The 20,951-nt window shown below is 35.9% G+C and overlaps 1 protein-coding gene across 1 annotated transcript in view; it reads right to left on the bottom strand.

Moving 5' to 3' along the window:
* The window catches only part of LOC114638521 (solute carrier organic anion transporter family member 6A1-like), an 82,681-nt gene that overhangs the window by 38,055 nt on the left and 23,675 nt on the right, over positions 1-20,951 (bottom strand). The window contains exons 5-7 of the mRNA XM_028787038.1: positions 12,453-12,571; positions 10,070-10,179; positions 850-994 (exon numbers count right to left, since the gene is read on the bottom strand). Coding sequence (XP_028642871.1) covers positions 850-994; positions 10,070-10,179; positions 12,453-12,571 — 374 coding nt within the window. The remainder of the gene's footprint in view (positions 1-849; positions 995-10,069; positions 10,180-12,452; positions 12,572-20,951) is intronic.

Genomic DNA, 20,951 nt, shown 5'->3' with positions numbered 1-20,951 from the left:
GAGGGGGAGGGGGAGGGGGAGGGGGAGGGGGAGGGAGAGGGAGAGGGAGAGGGAGAGGGAGAGGGAGAGGAAGAGGGAGAGGGAGAGGGAGAGGGAGAGGGAGAGGGAGAGGGAGAGGGAAAAGAACACAGAGGAGGAGGAAGCAGCCAGAGAAGAAACTGTATAGCCAGGAGATATAGCAAGTAACAAGGGTCTTTAAGGCTCATGCATAAGTTAACTGTTATAGCCCTAGATCTGCCCAATCTAGGCATATTGCTTGTAAATAAAATACCTGGATTGCATGTCTTTTTATATGGGCTTATTAAGATTATAAGTTCCTGTTACATTTTGGCAGTTAAGAAGAAAGAATAGCACAGCATAATTATTATACATTAAGTTCAAACCAATCGGAATCTGTAAAATACAGATTCTAATGAAATAAATAGAAGAATCAGTTGTCAATGTGCATATTTTAGAAAAACATTGAGTACAAACATAGTACTCAAGAAGTACAAGAAGAATACTTATACATTGAGGACAATAATAAAGCTACAGAAGCAGTTAATCAAAGGATAGATTGTGACTTGAGAAAAGTTGTTTCTAATCAAGATGGGGGAAGATATGGGTAGGCATGTAGGTAGAGTGTCAAGAAGATAATGAGCTATATAGAGAGTATTTTGAAATTTTATGTATTAAAAATATTTATGTGGTGTTGGGAGTGTTCTTCTTTGGATAGTTTTAGCAAATGGCACTCAAGTACATCACACTTTCTGTCTTCTGCTCACATGAAATATTTCTTAAATATAAATCACACTTAAATATACATATTGTGAAAATTTTGAAATAAGCCCACTAAGAAGAAATAGCTACCTGTCATCATAATAGAATGATTCGGCGTTATTAAAAATTGAGTTTGTAAGTATAGGGGCAAAAAATGTGAAGATGCCTTAAATGTCAGAGACTCTGTGACTTTGCAGAATGTCTGGGTCAGCACCAGTGGGTTCCTCAGTAGACACTGAAACAGAGCAGATCATATCACAGTGATTTTACTTCATCACATTCAGAGCTGTCTTTCTATAGTCTAAATCTAATGATTGAAATTATGAGAAACTATACAATTCCCAAGGAGACACATTCCATAAGAGACTTGTAATTTGATTTCTCTTTACAGCATATATAGCTTTAACCTATGGATAAGGTAGCTTGTTGAAAGTATTTCTCAGAGTCTTATAAGATACATCCATATTTAAGCACTTACCTATGCCAACAGTTAAGTACTATCTAATTTGGCATTATGTGGTTTCATTTTATTTATTGGTTCCATTAGGATTAAATATTTATGTCATTGTTAACTCACAAATGTCACAAACATGGTTACATTAAAAATGTGTATGCATGTACTCTCAATTTCCTGTGGCAAACTAGCTTTAAAATTCAGTATCTTTTGGAGGACTTTTGTATATAAAGTATTTGAGTAATTTATTTCATAATTTGGTTCAAAATGTTGTTAAGGTTGTACTTTTTATAACAATACCTCAGTATCAGAGAATCCAGTTTCCTAATGAAGAAATATTTACTCTAAGTTTCATCAGAATGATATTTAAAGTTTCACAGGTACTTGCAGAAGGGTACAATTCCATCGTAAAGTCACTAAGTATGGGAAAGCAATACAGTTGCAAGCAGACTACATCTGAGTATTCGGAAACCTAGTCATTAGTAACGCTAATATGAGAGCAAGGAAACCACTACTCCATCCTTCACTCTGTGAACACTTTAGTCACCCCATGTGAAGCTCAAGAGGATAAGCCTCATCTAAATTTTTCACTTATAAGTAAGACAGCCTTATGTTAAGCTAGTGAGTTTTGTTACACAGCAATAGCACAGACCACAAGGTTAGAAATATTTGATCATCATTGCTAACATTTGTAGGCTTCTAAATTTTGTGATAAAGATATACACAAGGTAGTATTTATTTTGAGTTTCTATGCTTTTAAATAAATATGCAGTTTAGGGGCCGCAGAGATGCCTCAGTTGATAAAATTCTTGCTTTTTCTCAAGGATCTGAACTCATCCCCTATAACTCATATTTTAAAAATGCCAGACAGAGAGGTACACATTCATAATATCATTGCTGAGAGATGGGGATGGGCTATGGTCCTGAGGCCTATTAGCAAGCTAGTTTAGCCTACACATCAAGTTCCAGGCTGGCATGTTTCAAAAAATAAAATAAAGGAACATAGCTCCTGAAGAAGTACTCCTGAAGTCAACTGGATAGCAGATGTAAGGGTTCATATTTCCAGGAGAATCTGTACATACAATAACGTCTACATACTTGCTAATAAACACAAACCTGTGTATTCTCTATATAATTTAGGTGTTCAATGTGTGTGTTTGTGTGTGCTGTTTAATTACCCTTTCTTACGGTTTGTGTTGATTACCTAAGAATTCCCTATTTATTCTAAGTATTAACTTCTTGCATTTAGGTAACCATTACTAATCTACTCTACTCCCTATAGATTAATTCATAGGAGAAACATTTTTGCCTTTATATAATCTAACCTATACACATTTATTTTATGTTTTATATTACTTAATACTTATTTAGAATGCATTTCCTCTTCTATGTTCTATATATATTCCAATGTTAGCAATAACTATTTTATATTACCTAAAGAATTTTGTGAACTGGAAACCAATCTGTGTACATAATATGACATGGGAATTCTGATATATATTATTGCATACACTGAACAACATTCTTTCCATTGCTTTTATCTTGTAGCAAACAATTCTTATACTCTGCATATATATTCACACAGAGATCGAATTATTAGGTTGTCTATTACTGTGATTTATTTGGATCCAAATGGGAAATTTGTCATACTTTAAACTGTAACGGCCATGCAATTATCACTGCATGTTATTTATAGGTTATTGGGCTAAATATTTCATGCATTGACATAGCCATTTCATGAAGTATCATTATATATCTGCTAATTTACCCAAGTATTTATTGAGACAAATAGTTTGCACTATATTTCTTTCTTGAAATTTTTAGGTCTTCATAGTAAATGAGTTTCTACATTATTTACAATCCTATAATTATATTTTAGTCCACAGTGCAATGTTTGGTTTAGATTAAAGTTATATAATAACAGGACTCAGGGTCAATTTTCACTGTTAAGAGAGTCTATGCTTTCCTGTACAGATTAACCTAAAATCAATACTAAAAGAGTACTAGAGTAGATATCTTAGTGCAGAAAATTGTTGTGTGTAAAATCAAACTACAAAATGTAACATTTCATAGACTAATGAATGTGCTGAGAAAGAAATCATGAAAGCACTCACAAGCCCTTTCTGCCCAGTCCTTTCTGCTAGGACAGACTGTTAGCTAGTCTGCATCCCTGAAGACACCACATCTGAAGCCATCCTCAAAGTTCCACTTTACTTAGAGCATTTGGTAAGAACCCTCCCAAACTTCCACAACCCTGTGGACTTGGGGCACATCACTCCCTAACCATCCCCTCTGCTGAATACCACTCCCCTTCTGGTCATTTCTGCTGGGACAGATTGCTTGCTAGTCTGTTTCCCTGAAGACACCATATCCTGAGCCATCCCAGGAGATTTGCTGCACTCAGGGCATCTGACACTGCAGCCTGAGACATTCCAGGAGATCCACTCCACTCAGGATAACTGATGCCACAGCCTGAGGCATCCTAGGAGATCTGCTACACACAGGGTAACTGAGCAACTGCTCAGCCAGCTTGTCTGCTCCCCTAAAGACACCACAGCTTGAAGGCATCCCAGAATCTTCTCTGTACACCAGGCAACTGGGCAACAGACACAACAGTTTGAAGACTTCCCAGGGGCTCTGTGACATGCAGCGCAAGTGACCCAGCACACTGAAAACATCGTTGGAGTTCTGCTGCACACAGGGAAACAGAACCTACAGTCTGTAGGCCCTTCTGGAGAACAGCTTCACATAGGACAACAGCATGACTACTTCTCAGAAGGCTCAACAGTTTAAAGGCTTCCCAGAGATCTACTGTAGCCAAGGCAATAGATCAACAACTTCACTGCCCTTTTAAAGAGCTCCCAGTTGGATGACCCTACAAGTGGCCTGGTACAGCCAGGGCCACAGACCTACCAAGAGATCTAAAGCAATCAAAGGACAAAAGAAGCAGACACCAGACAAGAGACATCCAGACTAGCAAACAACAGGGATAACCAGATGCCAAGAAGCAAATGAAGGACTATAAGCAACAGAAGCTAATATGCATGGGCCTCATCAGAACCCAGTTCTCCCACCACAGCAAGCCTTGAATAAATGAACACACCTGAAAATCAGAAAGCTGACCTAAAATCCTATCTCATGAAGATAATAGAGTTCTTTAAGGAGGATATAAATAATTCATTGAAAGAAATAGAGTAAAAACAGGTAAACAGGTAAAAGCTCTTAGCAAGGAAACAAATTCTTTACAGAGATTCAGAGAAACACAATCAACCAGGTAAAGGAAGTGAATAAAGTGGTTCAAGGCTTAAAAGTGGAAGTAGAAACAATAAAGAAAACACAAATGGAGGCAAACTTAGAAATGGAAAAGCTAGGAAAAGGTCAGGAATTACAGATTTATCTCTAAGAAAATACGATAGAAGAGAGAATTTCAGGTGTAGAAGATTCCATAAAAGAGATTTATAAAACTGTCCAAGAAAATTCAAAACATAAAAAACTTCTAACTCAAAACACCAAGGAAATTCAGGACACAATGAAAAGACCAAATCTATGAATAATTATAATAGAGGAGAATGAAGATTCCCAGGTCAAAGTACCTGAAAACATCTTTAACAAAATCATCTTCCCCATCCTAAAGAAAGAGACGTCCATAAAGATATAAGAAGCCTATAGAAAACCAAATAAATCAGACCAGAAAAATAATCCTCTAGTCATATAATAATCAAAACACTAAAGACAGAACAAAAGAAAGAATATTAAAAGCTGCATAGGAAAAGGTCCAGGTAACATACAAATGTACACTTATCCAAATTACACCAGACTTCTCAATAGAGACACTAAAAGCCAGAAGAACCTAGTTAAAGATCAGGCAGACTCTAAAAAAACACAAATGCCAGCCCAGACTACTATACCCAGCAAAACTCTCAATCAACATTGATGGAGAAACCAAAATATTCTAGGACTAAACCAAATTAAAAAGTAACTATCTACCAATCCAGTTACAGAAGATTATGGAAGGAAAACTCCAACACATGGAAGGTACCTACACCAATGAAAAGATAAGATATTAAACATCTCACAACAAAGCCAAAAGGAGAGTACCACAAGCACATAAAGCCACCTACAAAAATAAATATAACAGGAACTGTTGGACTCTAAGAACCAAACCAAGGGGGCACACTCCTGCAGAACCACTCTCAAACAGGAGATTCGCTGCAAAAACATGAGGTTTATTGATAAGCAGTGCACTGGGGTTCCCTCGCATGCAGGCAAGAGGAACCCTGAGCCAAAGCCAATCCTACATCCAATAGAGGCCACATATCCAATATATACAAAAAGCTGAAGAAGTTTGACTCCAGAGAAGCAAATAACCCCATTAAAAATGGTATACAGAGCAAAACAAAAAATTCTCCACTGAGGAATGTAGAATTCCTGAGAAGTACCTAAAGAAATGTTCAAAGTCCTTTGTCATCTTGGAAATGCAAATCAAAATGACCCTGAGATTCCTCCTCACACCAGTCAGAATCACTAAGATCAAAAACTCAGATGATAGTAGATGCTGGCTAGGATGTGGAGAAAGAGAAGAACTCCTCTATTGCTGGTGGGAATGCAAGCTGGTACAACCACTCTGGAAAACATTCTGGTTGATCTTTAGAAAATTGGAAATAGTTCTACCTGATGACTCAGCTATACCACTCCTGGACAAATATCCAAACTATGCTCCAACATATAACAAAGATCCTTGCTGCACTACTTTTATGGCAGCCATACTTATAATAGCTAGAACTGGAAACAACCCAGACATCCCTCAACTGAGGAATGGATACAGAAAATGTGGTACATTTACACAATGGAGTACTATGCAGCTATTAAAAACAACAACTTCATTAAGATCACAGGCAAATGGACAAAACTGAAAAATATCCTGTGTAAGGTACTGCAGTAACAAAAAAAAAACATACATTGTATGTTCTCATTAATAAGTGGATATAAGCCCAAATGCTCAGAATACCTATGATATAACTCACAGACTATATGAAGTTCAAGAAGAAAGAAGACAAAAGTGTGGATGCTTTAATTTTACTCAGAAGGGGGAACAAAATAATTAGGGGAAGTAGTGAGAGGGAGGGAGGGATCTGTGAGGATGAGAGGAGGGGGAGGAGAAAATGTTGGCAGGTTCATGTGTCTTGTAAAACAGTAGATGTAAAGAGAGTCAAGAAATTGAACAGAAATATGTAGCAGTAGGGGATGGAGGACTGGGGTTAGCCATTAGAAAGTCCCAGATGTGAGGGAAGCAAGAGGTTCCCAGAAACCAATGGGGATGACATTACGAAAAACCCAAAACAGGGGAGATAGAACTTTTAGAGACCATATCCAATGGATTGGCCCAGCCCCAGGTTGAAGTATGGGGCCATTCACCTTTAACAATAATTTATTTACATATATACAAAAAATTCAAAATCAGGAACAAATCTGACATATGATCCAGATTCTTTATATATTTATATTTGTTATAGTTTTAAGGCTATCAGTTACTTTGGCTCAGGCAGCACATGTTCATACAATCATTCACTCAGTGACTAGGACAGAAAGAGAGAGTAATTAGTGGATTTGACTTCTACAATCCCATGCTGGATGCATGTTTAATCAGCCAAGGACTTCTGGTAGGATATGCCTTTTAGAATTCTGAAAGTATCCTCATATTTTCTTGTAAATAAGCCCTTCTAACCATACTGGAATTTAGGACAAACTAAAGAAATGTCACATTATAATAATACCAAAGAAAAAATGATCTGTATACCTATAAATATACATACCCTAATTATTAGTGTACTAATTAAAAATGTCATGATATACAATTAACCAAGGTACCTATTTATCAATAGATACAAATAAATTATCATAAGTATACATACATGTATATATGTATGTGTATGTGCATGTGAACTTATATGTGTGTGTATATATCTATACACACATAAAAGTATACATATATGCTATAGAGTATTATTACCTATTATGAAGAATGAAGCTCATTGTTTATATATGCTTATATGTATGTGATCAGAATGCATTAATTTTGGTAAGTTAAAGAGAAAGGCAAATATATAATTATCTCTGCAGCATCTAGGAGCTAAGAAAACATTATGTGCATGTACATCACTGGTTATAATAAAGTTGGAGAAGTAAAATTGGGGTAGGGTAAAAGGTACAGAATATCATGCAGTGAGTAAGCTTTTGTGATCTGTGTAATGGAATGACCATGGTCCTCAATGATCTGTTGTGTAATTAAAAGGAGTATCTTAAAGACTACAAAAACATGTAAGTTATAAGGTGCACAAATTATCATAATACTGTCAGTTTCTGCTATCTTCAGTGAGTAAGATATCACAATGAACCATAATAATTTAGATGGTTAATTCACTTTATTCAAATAATTAAAATAATGCAAAATTTAAATACAAGATTCTTACTCTTTAGAAAATGTTGTTAAGAATTTCAGATTTATATTTAACAATACCAACCAGTTATGGTTGCTTAGACTCTTCATTGCTAATTAATAAGTATATGTAATATTTGTATAGAATGAGTACTAAATAGGCCAACTGTTGTGCTGCATACCTGAAACTGTAGAACGCCTAAGGCTGAAGAAGTGTTAAATGTTCACAAGTAACTGAGCAATATAATCCAATATTTATAATGGAGTTAGATTCTTTATAAAATGTAATCACTTATTACAATTAACTCATGATTTTATTTAAAAAATATGTAGAAATTAAGACTAGATGAAAATGTTACGTGGAATATTCACTTTGCTCTAAAAGGATTTAAATATTAGCAAAAACTATGGCACAAGGGTGATCAATGCTCTGTCCCTAGCTCCTGTTCACATCAATTCATTTCACACAGAATATGCTGGCTAAGTTCTTCAAAGCAACAAAAAAGAATATATCAGAATTCACATGGTAGTAAAAAAGGCAAAGAAGAGCCACAACCAACCTGGCAAATAAGAACACTGCTAGAGGTATCACTGTACATGATTTCAAGATATACTACATAAACTTAATATAAAAAAGAATGCTACAGGCACAAAAATAGACATGGTAATCAATGTAGTAGAAGACCAGATATAACTCCATGGAGCTAGAACCACTGTGGTTTCAACAAATGAGTCCAAAAATACAGACTGGAGAAGGTAGTATCTTCAGCAAATGTTGCGGGGAAAACTGGGCATCTGTAGTATAAGAATAAAGTTTGATCCTTGTCTCTTACCCTGCAAAAAAATCAGTTATGAATGGATCAGTGATCTACCCAAGTATTATGCCTGAATCTCTGAAACTACTACAGAATAAAATAAGAAGTTCATTTAAAATATGAAAATGAATTTCTAAATATCTCAGTGGCTTGAGAAATAATTTAAATCACTGGAGATGTGGACTCTCACAAGATCAAAATGCTTCTTTTCTGCAAAGGAAACTGTTAATAGAATGAACTGATATCATACCAAGTGGAAAATTTTTTCTCAAATATATATGGCAAATGAGCTAATATACAAAGAACAAAATAAACCTAAAGAAGGAAAACAACCCACTTAGCAAATAGTCTACGGAACTGTGCTGAGAACTCTATAAAACAAAAGTAGCCCTAATCCCCTTCCATCCTCATCTCAAACTCTGTAGCAAGAGGAGGTGACTTTTTTTCACTGTCTTTCCCATTTCTTAGATGCCATGTTTTTCAACACAAGAACGGATAAAATGACATCATGACATTTTAAGCAAATGGGTCGAACTAGAAAATCATCATTCTTAGTAAGGTAACCATGACCCAGAAAGATAAATACGTTATGTATTTACTTATATGTAGAGATTCATTTTAAGTAAATGATAAAACAAATACAGTCATTATATCCTGAGATGCTATGTATCAAGGAAGGGACTAGAGGCAACAGAAATAGGTTAATTAATACTTTGAATAGAGTAGGGTCAAGGTTATTCATCTTTCTCTCTCTCAGTGTTCCTATTTGACTGTAGTTCTTTGTCTGCAATTTGAGAAAGGGGTTTGGTATACATGGAAATGGAAAAAGGGAAGAGCCATAGTATATTTTAATGATAAAATAAAATATTTTCTAAATATAAATAAAATGAGATGCTCTGAGTATAAAAATGAATTAATAAGTATCTCTAGGAAAAAGAAAATACAAAAAATGGGAAGATATGAAATGTGAGAAGTCAAATTCTAATGTGCGTTAGGAAAATTCAATGGATTCAAGACTCTTGGAAGTGTTATTCACAGTAATATTCACTAAGTATGAATGAAAATGAGATTGGAAATTACAAACATACAGTCTATATGACAAAAAGAATGTTTTCATTAGAAAGAAAAATATTCAGAACAGAGCTAAAACATTGGAAGGGATTCCAGATGCATACCTATCTCTGACATTACTATGATAGACCTATTTATCATATACAGAAACAAAAGACTTTGGTTTAAATATCGTGATATTATTTGTGAGGGTGGGAGGCTATGAGTTCACACACAGTTCTTCCAATTCATGAAAATTAATGCCATTTCTTCAGAGAGAATAAACACAAAGTTGTATCAAATCAATTAAAGATAAATCAAAATTATTAGCTGGTGAATAATTGTCCTCTAACACTACACCACCTGTCTTTAGTGATATAAAATAAGGGAGCTATTTTTTTCCATTAAAAGGAAAATGTGTAATTTAGTAATTATCTAAGAGTCTCCAAACCTTTCATGCAAATTTAAGTTAAACACCTTGTCATATTCGTAACTCTATAAGAAAATTGCACAGGTCAATTTAACTGGCTTGTTAACAGAAATATTTTACTTTACCCAAATAGCATGAAGAATACCCTTCAAATTATGCTTAATTTCCTTATTTTGAAGTCTCCTGTCACTGGTGGGAGGTTCCTTGCTTTTCTGAAGTCTTAATTTTTGTGCACCTATAGGTCACAAGAAAAATAATCTTTTCTTATCACAAAGTCAGTATATATGAAAATATACATCGTGCATTTATTTGTACACATTATAATTACTGTGTTTGTCAAGGAATGGCAAGCGAGTTATATTAAACATACTAAAACTATTGTGTTTTTTCCAATGTAAATTTTAAACAACAGTAGTGCTTTGTAAAATGCAATTCTTTGATCATGGAAATTTTCACTATGTATTCTCTTAACTGCCGAAAGTGTGGTATCTATGGTTGAATCAATTTATAATTTAATGGAGAATTCAATAGCCATATTTAATAATTAACATATGATGAAACAGCTCAAAACTAGCCTCTCCAAAACAGCCTTCTATGTAACACAAAGTATTTTATAGAACCAAGTTTGAAGTTTGTGCATGAATACATAGTAATAATGTAAAAGTATTAATAAATATAACATTTCAATTCTTATATACATATCATCAGACTTTCTCACTTGACATGATCTTACTCACTGCCCTCTCCTACCTCTTTATCTTTTCTTCTCATGCAGCCCCTTTTGTGCCTTTATATCCTACATGTACCTGCTATCACAGCCTCTTTCCTGCAAGTGTTATGACTATTCTGTGCATCTGAGTGAAGTGCCCTGGGTAATACATTTTCCTCACTCAGTGATTTGTTGTTGTATTTCTAGTCAGGCTTTAAACCCTGGTTTTTGTGAAAAGTGCAGTAAAAGTATTGAAGGTTTCATTTTTGTTGGATGATGTCTCATTGGCATTTCTGTAATGACAGCTACTCTGGGTGGTGGGAGATCCCAGTTGTTAAACACTGGCCTTAAATACTTTACATTAACATATAAAGTAGTTGGCTTCATAACTATTTTTTCACGTGTATATGTCATCACACTCTGTTCTTTTTTGTTTTCTTTCCCTATATTTCTCCCACATGTAGTGACCACCCACTCTGTTGATTCCTCTCCCTGTGAGTCTCACATTATGCACATGTATTATCTGTATTTCATTGCTATCCAATTTCCCTTATACTCCATTCTGACTCTCAATTCATCACTTCTCTAGTTGTCACACCCACAATACACCTGCACACATGCACACACCAAAACACACATACTCTCATAAGCATTTGTAGATACATGCATTTTTTAATATTTATTTTCCGTTTGTGGAAGAAAATAACATTTGGTATTGGACTTTCTGAGTTTCAGTGGTTTGACTTAACATGAGAATTCCTGACCCTCTCACAATGTATTATATCTTTACATCTGAATAAAATTCCAGTGTGCCTAATAAGATAAAGCTTTTCTCTCAAAATACAATTAGAGCATAAAAGTTTTATCTTATCAGGAAGGGTGATATGTAGGAGGAGCTAAAGTAGGAGGAGTAAGGAAAGGAAGAGGAGGAGCTTGGAGATAGAGATAGAGGGGGGAGGGAGAGAGAGAGAAGGGGGGAGGGAGAAGGGGGGGGAATATGGAGGCATATGTTCGCATGTTTCCTCCAGTCAAAGATAGTTGGTCTACCTAGGTTGGGTATTGGGTTACACTTCTGATTGTATGGACATCTTGTTATTGAGCAATACCAAACTTATAAAGCCTTTGATCAACTTTTTTTAAAAAAAGTTACTAATAAAAAAAAAAACAGGAGGAAGGGGTGGGATAGGGGGTTCCTGGATGGGGGGATGTGGAAATGGCATCACATCTGAAATGTAAATAAAATATCCAATAAAAAATAGATTCATAGACTGAGCAACTACTGAACATTTGTTCATAGACTGAGACTGTTGGATTAGCTACAACCGAGCTTGTAAGTAATTCTAATGAAATATATAATATGTATGATCATATATATATGAATAATATAATCATTATATATATATGGAGAGAGAGAGAGAGAGAGAAAGAGACAGAGAAAAGAGAGAGATTCATTCAATAAATTCTGTTACAATTAGAATGTAACTAACAATGGCTAAATAAATTTTAGCATACTTTCATATATAAAAGCGTCTATGCACTTTAACTAAAATGGGATAATACCAAGAAACAATGCATAACACAAATATATACACATAAAAATATAGCTCATAAATATAATATTTGGATGTGATCCTGCTTGGATTGATAAAAACAACAGCAAAACAATGATAATATTCCTTTGTCACAGAGCAATATCAGGAGGAAAGCAAATTCACTTTGAAATTAGTTTATCTGTTCTTTGAGAATGATAGCAAAGGGTAAAATATACTGTGACTAATTATATTTTCTTTAATACTCACCAGGTAAACTAGATGGAAAACAGAACAGCAGTAAAGATGTAGAAAATGAGGCTGAACCAACAAAAATAAAAGATTTCCACCAATTTCTCTGCAATATTCGAAGCCTCTGAACATGATCACTTGTACAGAGAAAGATAGAAAATTACAGTTAGGAGCTTTTATAAAATAGAAATCATAATGTGTTGGTAGAATTATCTGCTAATTTGCATTCATTTGTAATTTATCACTAATAATTTGGGGGCTTTGCTGATATGAGCCAGTTGTCAGCATTCAGTATTGCTGTTTGGTCTTTCCTCCCATCAGAGCCTCACTTCCCCACTTTGATTTTCAGTGACAAGACTCAGACAGCAGATAGTCCTGCTTGTTCCTATTTAAAGATTTTCTCCCTTTAATCTGTGCCTCTGGAAAACCAAGACTTGTTTCTTTTTCTGGCTCCTGTAATCTTACACCTGGACCTTTGTTATAAGAAACCTTGCTCTTTAGGTTGCACTACTTTCCATGTTTAACACATATGACCTTTGAAGTCACATGACATCTTGCAAGCCCTTCCTTCAGACCCCTTCTGCTAAGTGTACTTGCAACTTCCATGGTCTTTCCAGTTTTCCTATAGGATTCAATTGCATTCTTTCTTATGATTTCTTTTGCTTTTCACAAAGCTTAGTAGGTGGCAAGGTAGGAGGAGATATGAAAGACCCTGTACTGGGGTTTGCTACCTTTCTGACTCACAGAGTGTCTATGAGCTATCAGTGTCTCTTCTCTTTAATCAATGCTGAGCTGAACAGAATAATTTTAAAACTAACCAAGAGTTGTTTGTTTGTATGTATGTTTGTTTTAATCATTTATTGATAAGATTTCAGAAGTCAGTGAATATCTTATTACTAAAATTTTCAGATCCACACTCATGGAAAATCTTAGCTGGGAAATAGAGAGATGCCCCACCAGAGGTTATGATTATGCCCCACTGGATGTGCTTGCAGGGAACAGGGTTTGTTTCCAGTAACCACATAGTGGCTAGCAGTCATCTGTAGGTTTCAAAGGATTCAATGCTCCACCCCTTCACACACATCATGCAGACATATATATATATGCTGCAAATCTACTCCCACACATAAAATACAAATTAATACATCCTTATTATGAACTAAAACCTTCACTAAACAGTCATTGTAGGAAAGATGCTCGCCTCTACGTCAACTTGTTCTGGAGGAGCTCTTTTTCCTACAATGAATGAAGACTTTATTAGACTTCCTTTCATAAAATGGGGAAATGTTCACAGTGCTATTCACCGGTGAGACAATGCTCTTCATTTAGGGGTGTTATTCAGGAATGAAGGTATCCACCCACAATCACATGTAGTCCCAATCTTATTTCCAATATCTGATTGTCGTATGTTAATATGTAGCATTCATGGTAGCTACACATTACATTCTTATTATTGTTTGATTATTTATTTTTTTGATTTTGATTAAATCCAGTGCCTTCTGAATGATAAGCAAGAGCTCTTTAATTAAGAACCCACTACCCTATTTTGAAAGAATTCAAGATCAGTCTATGCTGAACAGTCACAACTTAATCTCCCAAACTCTGGAGAATACATAGATGACCACTATTATTGGCTCCCTGTTGCTTGTAATATCCAAAAGTTTTCAGTTTCTTAGTACTGTGAATCCATTTATATGATTTTAATATCATATCACATGTGGCACCTATTACATGTGTTTGTACACCAGATTAGGTGAGACTGCTGGTCTTCATATAGGGCCACCCTCTTCTCAGCTACTTCCAGCTTTTCCCTAATTAACCACAGGAGTCACCAGCTTCTGTCCATTGGTTTGGTGTAAATATCTCAATTTAGGCCTGTCACTGGACATCCTTTTCCTCAAGCTCTTCTCTATTTTTGTTCCTGCCATTCTTTCAGAATTTATGACTGTGGGACTACAACCCCATCCATGCACTTGATGCCCTGTTGTTTTACTATAGGTGGACTCTACAAGTTCACTCTCCCCAGTGTAAAGCATTTTATTTAAGTTTCCTCCCTTTGAATATTGAGAGTCTCCTCACTGCACGGGTCTCTGGTATATTCTAGAGGGTCTTTCCAACCTCCTACCTCCCGAGGTTGTCTGTTTCAATTCTTTCTGCTGGCCCTCAGGGTTTCAGTCCTGTTCCCTCTGCCTGATCATGTTCACCTCTTCCCCTCCCTATTGCCTTTCCCAGCTAGGTAACTACATTCCTCTCTACCTTCCTTTGATTGTGTTCTTCTCTCTCCTAAGTGGGATTAACTTGTCCTCACTTGGGCCCATTTTCTTGTTAGCATTCTTAAGTTCTGTGCATTGTATTCTTGGAATCCTGTACTTTTTTTTGGCTGATATAAACTTATTAGTAAGTATACATCATGTATATTCTTTTGAGTCTGCGTTACCTCACTCAGGATGATATTTTCTATTTCTACAAATTTGCATGGAAAAATCATGATATTTTCCTTCTTAATTATGGAGAAGTATTCCATTGTGCAAATGAGCCAATTTTCTGTATCCATTCTTCTGTTGTGGGATATCAGGGATGTTTCTAGCTTCTGGCTATGGCAATAAGGCCATTAAGAACATAGTGGAACACATGCTTCTGTGGCATGGTGGGTCAACTTTTGGATATATGCCCAGGAGTGGTAGAGCTGAGACTTTAGTTAGATCTATTTCCAAATTTGTGAGGAACCTCCAGATTGATTTCCAGGGTGATTCTATCAGTTTGCAATCACACCAGCAATGGAGGAGTTTTCCTCTTTCTCCACATCCTCACCAACATGTACTGTTCACCTGAGGTTTTGATCTTAGCCATTCTGATTGGTGTAAGGAACCTCAGGGTCATTTTGATTTGCATTTCCCAGAAGACTGAAGACTTTGAACATTACTTCAAAGTGCTTCTTAGCCATTTGAGATTCTTCCGTTGAGAAATTTTTGTTTAGCTGTATACTTCATTCTTTGTTTGGGTTGTTTGATTTCTTGGTGATTATCTTCCTGAGTTCTTTATATGTTTTAGATATAAGCCCTCTATTGTATGTGGGGTTAGAGAAGACTTTTCCCCAATCTTTAGGTTGTCAATTTGTCCTATTGGCTATGTTCTTTGACTTACAGAAGTTTTCTAGTTTCATGAGGTCTCATTTATCAATTTTTTGTCTTATAGCCTGATCCAGAGGATTTCTGTTAGCAAATTTGCCCCTGTCAATGAGTTCAAAGCTCTTTCCCAGATTCTCTTCGATTAGATTCAGTGTACATAGTTTTATGTTGAGTTTCTTGATCTACTTTGACTTGAGTTTTGTGCAAGGTGACAAATATGGGTCTATTTTCATTTTTCTACTTTCTGACTGCCATGTAGACATGTGAAATTTATTAAAAATGCTTTCTTTTGTCTTTCGGGTCTGTGTTGGTGCCTGGAGCAGACCGTGGGCCACAGCTCTGCACCCAATCCCACAACACTCAGAGAAGGTTGGACTCCCAGGAGCTCTAACAAGATCATAAGTGAGAAGGCTGTGACACATGCCCCAAACAGGGAGTAACTGGGTCCCCCTGGGACCCAGAAACTGCGACCCAGACAGTGGCATGGGTTCAATCCAGTCTGCTCCAGTGTCTTGACCAGATCTTGCCAGCTCTGCACCCAGTCTCACAACACACAGAGGAAGCTAGAATCCAAGGAACTGTAACCAACCCAGGAATATAGGATCATAGGAGCACAGGATCTCAGGTGCTTGGTCACACCAGGATTTCAGGATCCCAGAGACAGCCTGAGTTTCAGGATCTCTTATACCCAGAATCTCAGGATCAGAGATTCACAGAGACAGCTAGACTATGAGGAGTTCTGACACAACAAAGATCACAGGAGAAACAGGCTCCAGTTAGTGACAGTAAATACAAGTAGCATTAGAGATAACTAATGGCAAAAGGCAAGCTCAAGAACATAAGCAACAGAAACAAAGGTTACTTGGCATCATCACAACCCAGTTCTCCCATCACAGCAAGTGCTGGGTATCCTATAACACTGGAAAAGCAAGATTCTGATTTAAAACCACTTTTCATGATGATGATAGAGGACTTTAAGAGGGACATAAATAACTCCCTTAAAACAATACAGGAGAACACAGGTAAACAGATAGAACACCTTAAAGAGGAAACATAAAAATCCCTTAAAGAATTACAAGAAAACACAACCAAACAGGTGAAGGAATTGAAGAAAACTATCTAGGATCTAAAAATGGAAGTAGAAACAATAAAGAATTCTCAATGGGAGACTACTCTGGAGAAAGAAAACTTAACAAAGAGATGAGGAATCGTAGATGCAAGCATCACCAATAGAATACAAGAGATAGGAGAGAGAATCTCAGATGCAGAGAATGTCATAGAAAACATTAATACAACTGTCAAAGAAATGTAAAGTGCAAACAGCTCCTAACCCAAAACATCTAGGAAATCCAGGACACAATGAGAAGATCAAACCTAAGGATAAGAGGTATAGAAGAGAGTGAAGATTCCAAACATAAAGGGCCAGTAAATATATTAAACAAAATTATAGAAGAAAACTTCCCTAAAGAAGAAATGTCCATAAACGTACAAGAACCCTACAGAACTCCTAATAGACTGTACCTCCTATCACATAAAAATCAAAACACCAAATGCACAAAACAAAGAAAGAATATTAAAGCAGTAAGGGAAAAGATCCAGTAACTTATAAAGGCAGACCTATCAGAATTACATCAGACTTCTCACCAGAGACTATAAAAATCATAATATCCTTGACAAGTGTCATACAGATCTTAAGAGAACACAAATGCCAGCACGGGCTCATATACCCAGCAAAACTCCCAATTACCATAGAGGAATAAACTAAGATATTCGATGACATAACTAAATTTGCACAATCTTTCCACAAATTGAGCCCATCAAAGGATAATACAGGGGAAAACTCCAACACAAAGAGGAACACTACACCTTAGAAAAACCAAGAAAGTAATTTTCTTCCAACAAACCCAAAAGAAGATAGCCACAAAACAACAAAACAAAAAAACAACAAAAATAACAAGAAGTAACAATTACTTTTCTTTAATATCTCTTAATATCAGTGGCCTCAATTCCCCAATAAAATGTCATAGACTAACAGACTGGATATGTAAACAGGACCCAGCATTTTGCTGCATACAGGAAATGGAACTCAGTGACAAAGACAGACACTATCTCCAGAGTAAAGACTGGAAAACAATTTTCCAAGCAAATAGTCATAAGAAACAAGCTGGAGTGGCTATTATAATATTGAATAAAATCGACTTTCAAACAAAAGTTATCAAAAAATATAAGGAGGGACACTTCATACTCATCAAAGAAAATACCTACCAAGATAAGCTCTCAGTTTAGCACATCTAAGCTCCACATGCAAGGGCATCCTCATTCATAAAAGAAACTTTACTAAAGCTCAAAGCACACATTGCACCTCACACTATAATAGTGGGAGACTTCAACAACCCACTCTGAGCAATGGACAGATGATGGAAACAGAAACTAAACAGAGACACAGTGAAACTAAGAGAAGTTATGAACCAAATGGACTTAACAGGTATCTGTAGAACATTTCATCCTAAAACAAAAGAATATACCTTCTTCTTAGCACCTCATCATACCTTCTCCAAAATAGACCACATAATTGGTGACAAAACAAGCCTTCACATATACAAGAAAATCAAAATAATCCCATGCATCCTCTCAGATCCCCACAGACTAAGCCAGGTCTTCAATAACAACAAAATCAATAGAAAGTCCACATACTTACAGAAATTAAACAATGATCTGCTCAATGATAATTTGGTCAAGTAAGAAAAAAAAGAAAGAAATTAAAGACTGTTTAGAATTTAATGAAAATGAAGGCATATCACACCAAAACGTCTGGGACATAATGAAACCAGTAATAAGAGGAAAACTCATAGCTCTAAGTACCTACAAAAAGAAACTGGACAGACCATACACTAGCAGCTTGACCACATACCTGAAGGCTCTAGATGGCAGGAAATAATCAAACTCAGGCCTGAAACCAACAAAGTAGAAACAAAAAGAATTACAGAAAGAATCAGTAAAACCAGGATCTGGCTCTTTTTGAAAATCAACAAGATAGTTAAACCCTTAGTCAGACTAACCAGAGGGCACAGAGACAGTATCCAAATTAATAAAATCAGAAATGAAAAAGGAAACATAACATTCGAAAATGAGAAAATTTAAAAAATCATCAAATTCTACTACAAAAGCCTATACTCAACAAAACTGGAAAAATCTGGATGAAATGGACAATTTTCTAGATAGATATCAGGTACTAAAGTTAAGCAGGATCAGATAAACCATCTAAACAATCCCATAATTCCTAAATAAATAGAAGCAGTCATTAAAAGTCTACTAACCAATAAAGCCCAGGACCAGATGGTTTTAGTGTAGAATTCTACCAAACCTTCAAGGAAGACCTAATATCAATTCTCTTTAAAATATTCCACAAAATAGAAACAGGAGGAACACTACCAAATTCGTTCTACGAAGCCACAATTACACTCATACCTAAACCACACAGAGACCAAAAAATGAAAGAGAACTTCTGCCCAATCTCTGTTATGAATATCTATGCAAAAATACTTAATAAAATTCTTGCAAACCAAATCCAAGAAAACATTAAAACAATCCATCCATCATGATCAAACAGACTTTATCCCAGAAATACAGGGATGGTTCAAATTATAGAAATCCATCAAAGTAATCCACTATGTAAACAAACTCAAAGAAACAAATCACATGATCATCACACTAGAGGCTGAGAAAATGTTTGACAAAATTCCATAATCCTTCAGGGTAAAAGTCTTGGAAAGATCAGCAATTCAAGGCCCGTATCTAAACATAGTAAAAGTAATATACTGCAAATGAATAACCAACATCAAACTAAATGGAGAGAAATTTGAAGCAATCCCACTTAAATCAGGGACTAGACAAGTCTGTTCACTATTTCTCTAACTATTCAATATTGTACTAAAGTCATAGTCAATTAGACAACAAAGGAGGTCAAAGGGATACAAATTGGAAAGGAAGAATCAAAATATCACTATATGGAGATGATAGGATACTTAAGTGACTCCAAAAAGTCCACCAGAGAACTCCTAAACCTGATAAACTACTTCAGCAAAGTGGCTGGTTATAAAATTAACTCAAACAAATCAGTATCCTTTCTCTACTCAAAAGATAAACAGGCTGAGAAAGTAATTAGGGAAATGACACCCTTCACAATAGTCACAAATAATATAAAACACCTTGATGTGAATCTAACTAAGCAAGTGAAAGATATTTATGATAAGTAGTTCAAGTCCCTGATGAAAGAAATAGGAGAAAATCACATAAGATGGAAAGATCTCCCATGCTAGTGGATTGGCAGAATTAATGACCATCTTGCAGGAAACAATCTACAGACTCAATGCAATCCCCATCAAAATTCCAACTCAATTCTTCACAGAGTTAGAATAAATTGGAAAATCATTTGGATAACAAAAAATACAAAAACTTAGGAAAGCAAAAAAAGTAACAAAAAACTAGGATAGCAAAACTATTCTCAACAATAAAAGATCTTCTCACCATCCTGGACCTCAACCAGAGCAATATACAGAGCAATAGTGATTTAAAAAAAAAAAAAGCTGCATGGTATTAGTACAGAGAAAGGCATGAATATCAATAGAATCGAAAGACCTAGAAAAGAGCCCACACACACACCTATGCTCACTTGATTCTTGACAATGGAGATAAAACCATCCAGTAGAAAAAGGACAGCATTTTCAACAAATGGTGCTGGTTCAACTGGAGGTCATCATGTAGAAGAATACAAATCAATCCATTCTTATCTCCTTGTACAAAGCTCAAGTCCAAGTGGATCAAAGACCTCCACATAAAACCAGATACACTGAAACAAATAGAGAAATTGAGGAAGAGCCTTGTATACATCGACAGAGGGGAAAATTTCCCTGAACAAAACACCAATGGCTTATGCTCTAAGATCAAAAATTGACAAATGGGATTGCATAAAATTGCAAAGCTTCTGTAAGGCAAAGGAAACTGTCAATAGAACAAAATGGCAATGAAGAGATTGGGAAAAGATCTTTACCAATCCTACATCTGATCAGAGGGCTAATATCAAATACATACAAAGAACTCAAGAAGTTAGACTCCCAACGATCAAATAACTGTAATTTTAAAATGTGGTACAGAGCTAAATAATGAATTCTTTACTTAGGAAACTTGAATGGTCTGTGTAGGAGGAACTAAGGTGGGAGGAGTTAGGAGAGAAAGAGGAAGAGTAAGGAGCTGAGGAGAAAAATGAAGAGGAGGAGCTAGGAGCCAGGAGAGGAGAACAAAAGAGAAAGAGGGGGAGAGAGAGAGAGAGAGAGAGAGAGAGAGAGAGAGAGAGAGAGAGAGAGAGAGAGAGAGAGAGAGAGAGAGAGAG

This window comes from Grammomys surdaster, unplaced genomic scaffold (genome assembly GCF_004785775.1).
Source record: "Grammomys surdaster isolate TR1022 unplaced genomic scaffold, NIH_TR_1.0 125604, whole genome shotgun sequence".
In the NCBI taxonomy this organism is placed as follows: domain Eukaryota; kingdom Metazoa; phylum Chordata; class Mammalia; order Rodentia; family Muridae; genus Grammomys; species Grammomys surdaster.
Note: the sequence above shows the minus strand (reverse complement) of the source record. Positions and strands in the feature narration are given on the sequence as shown.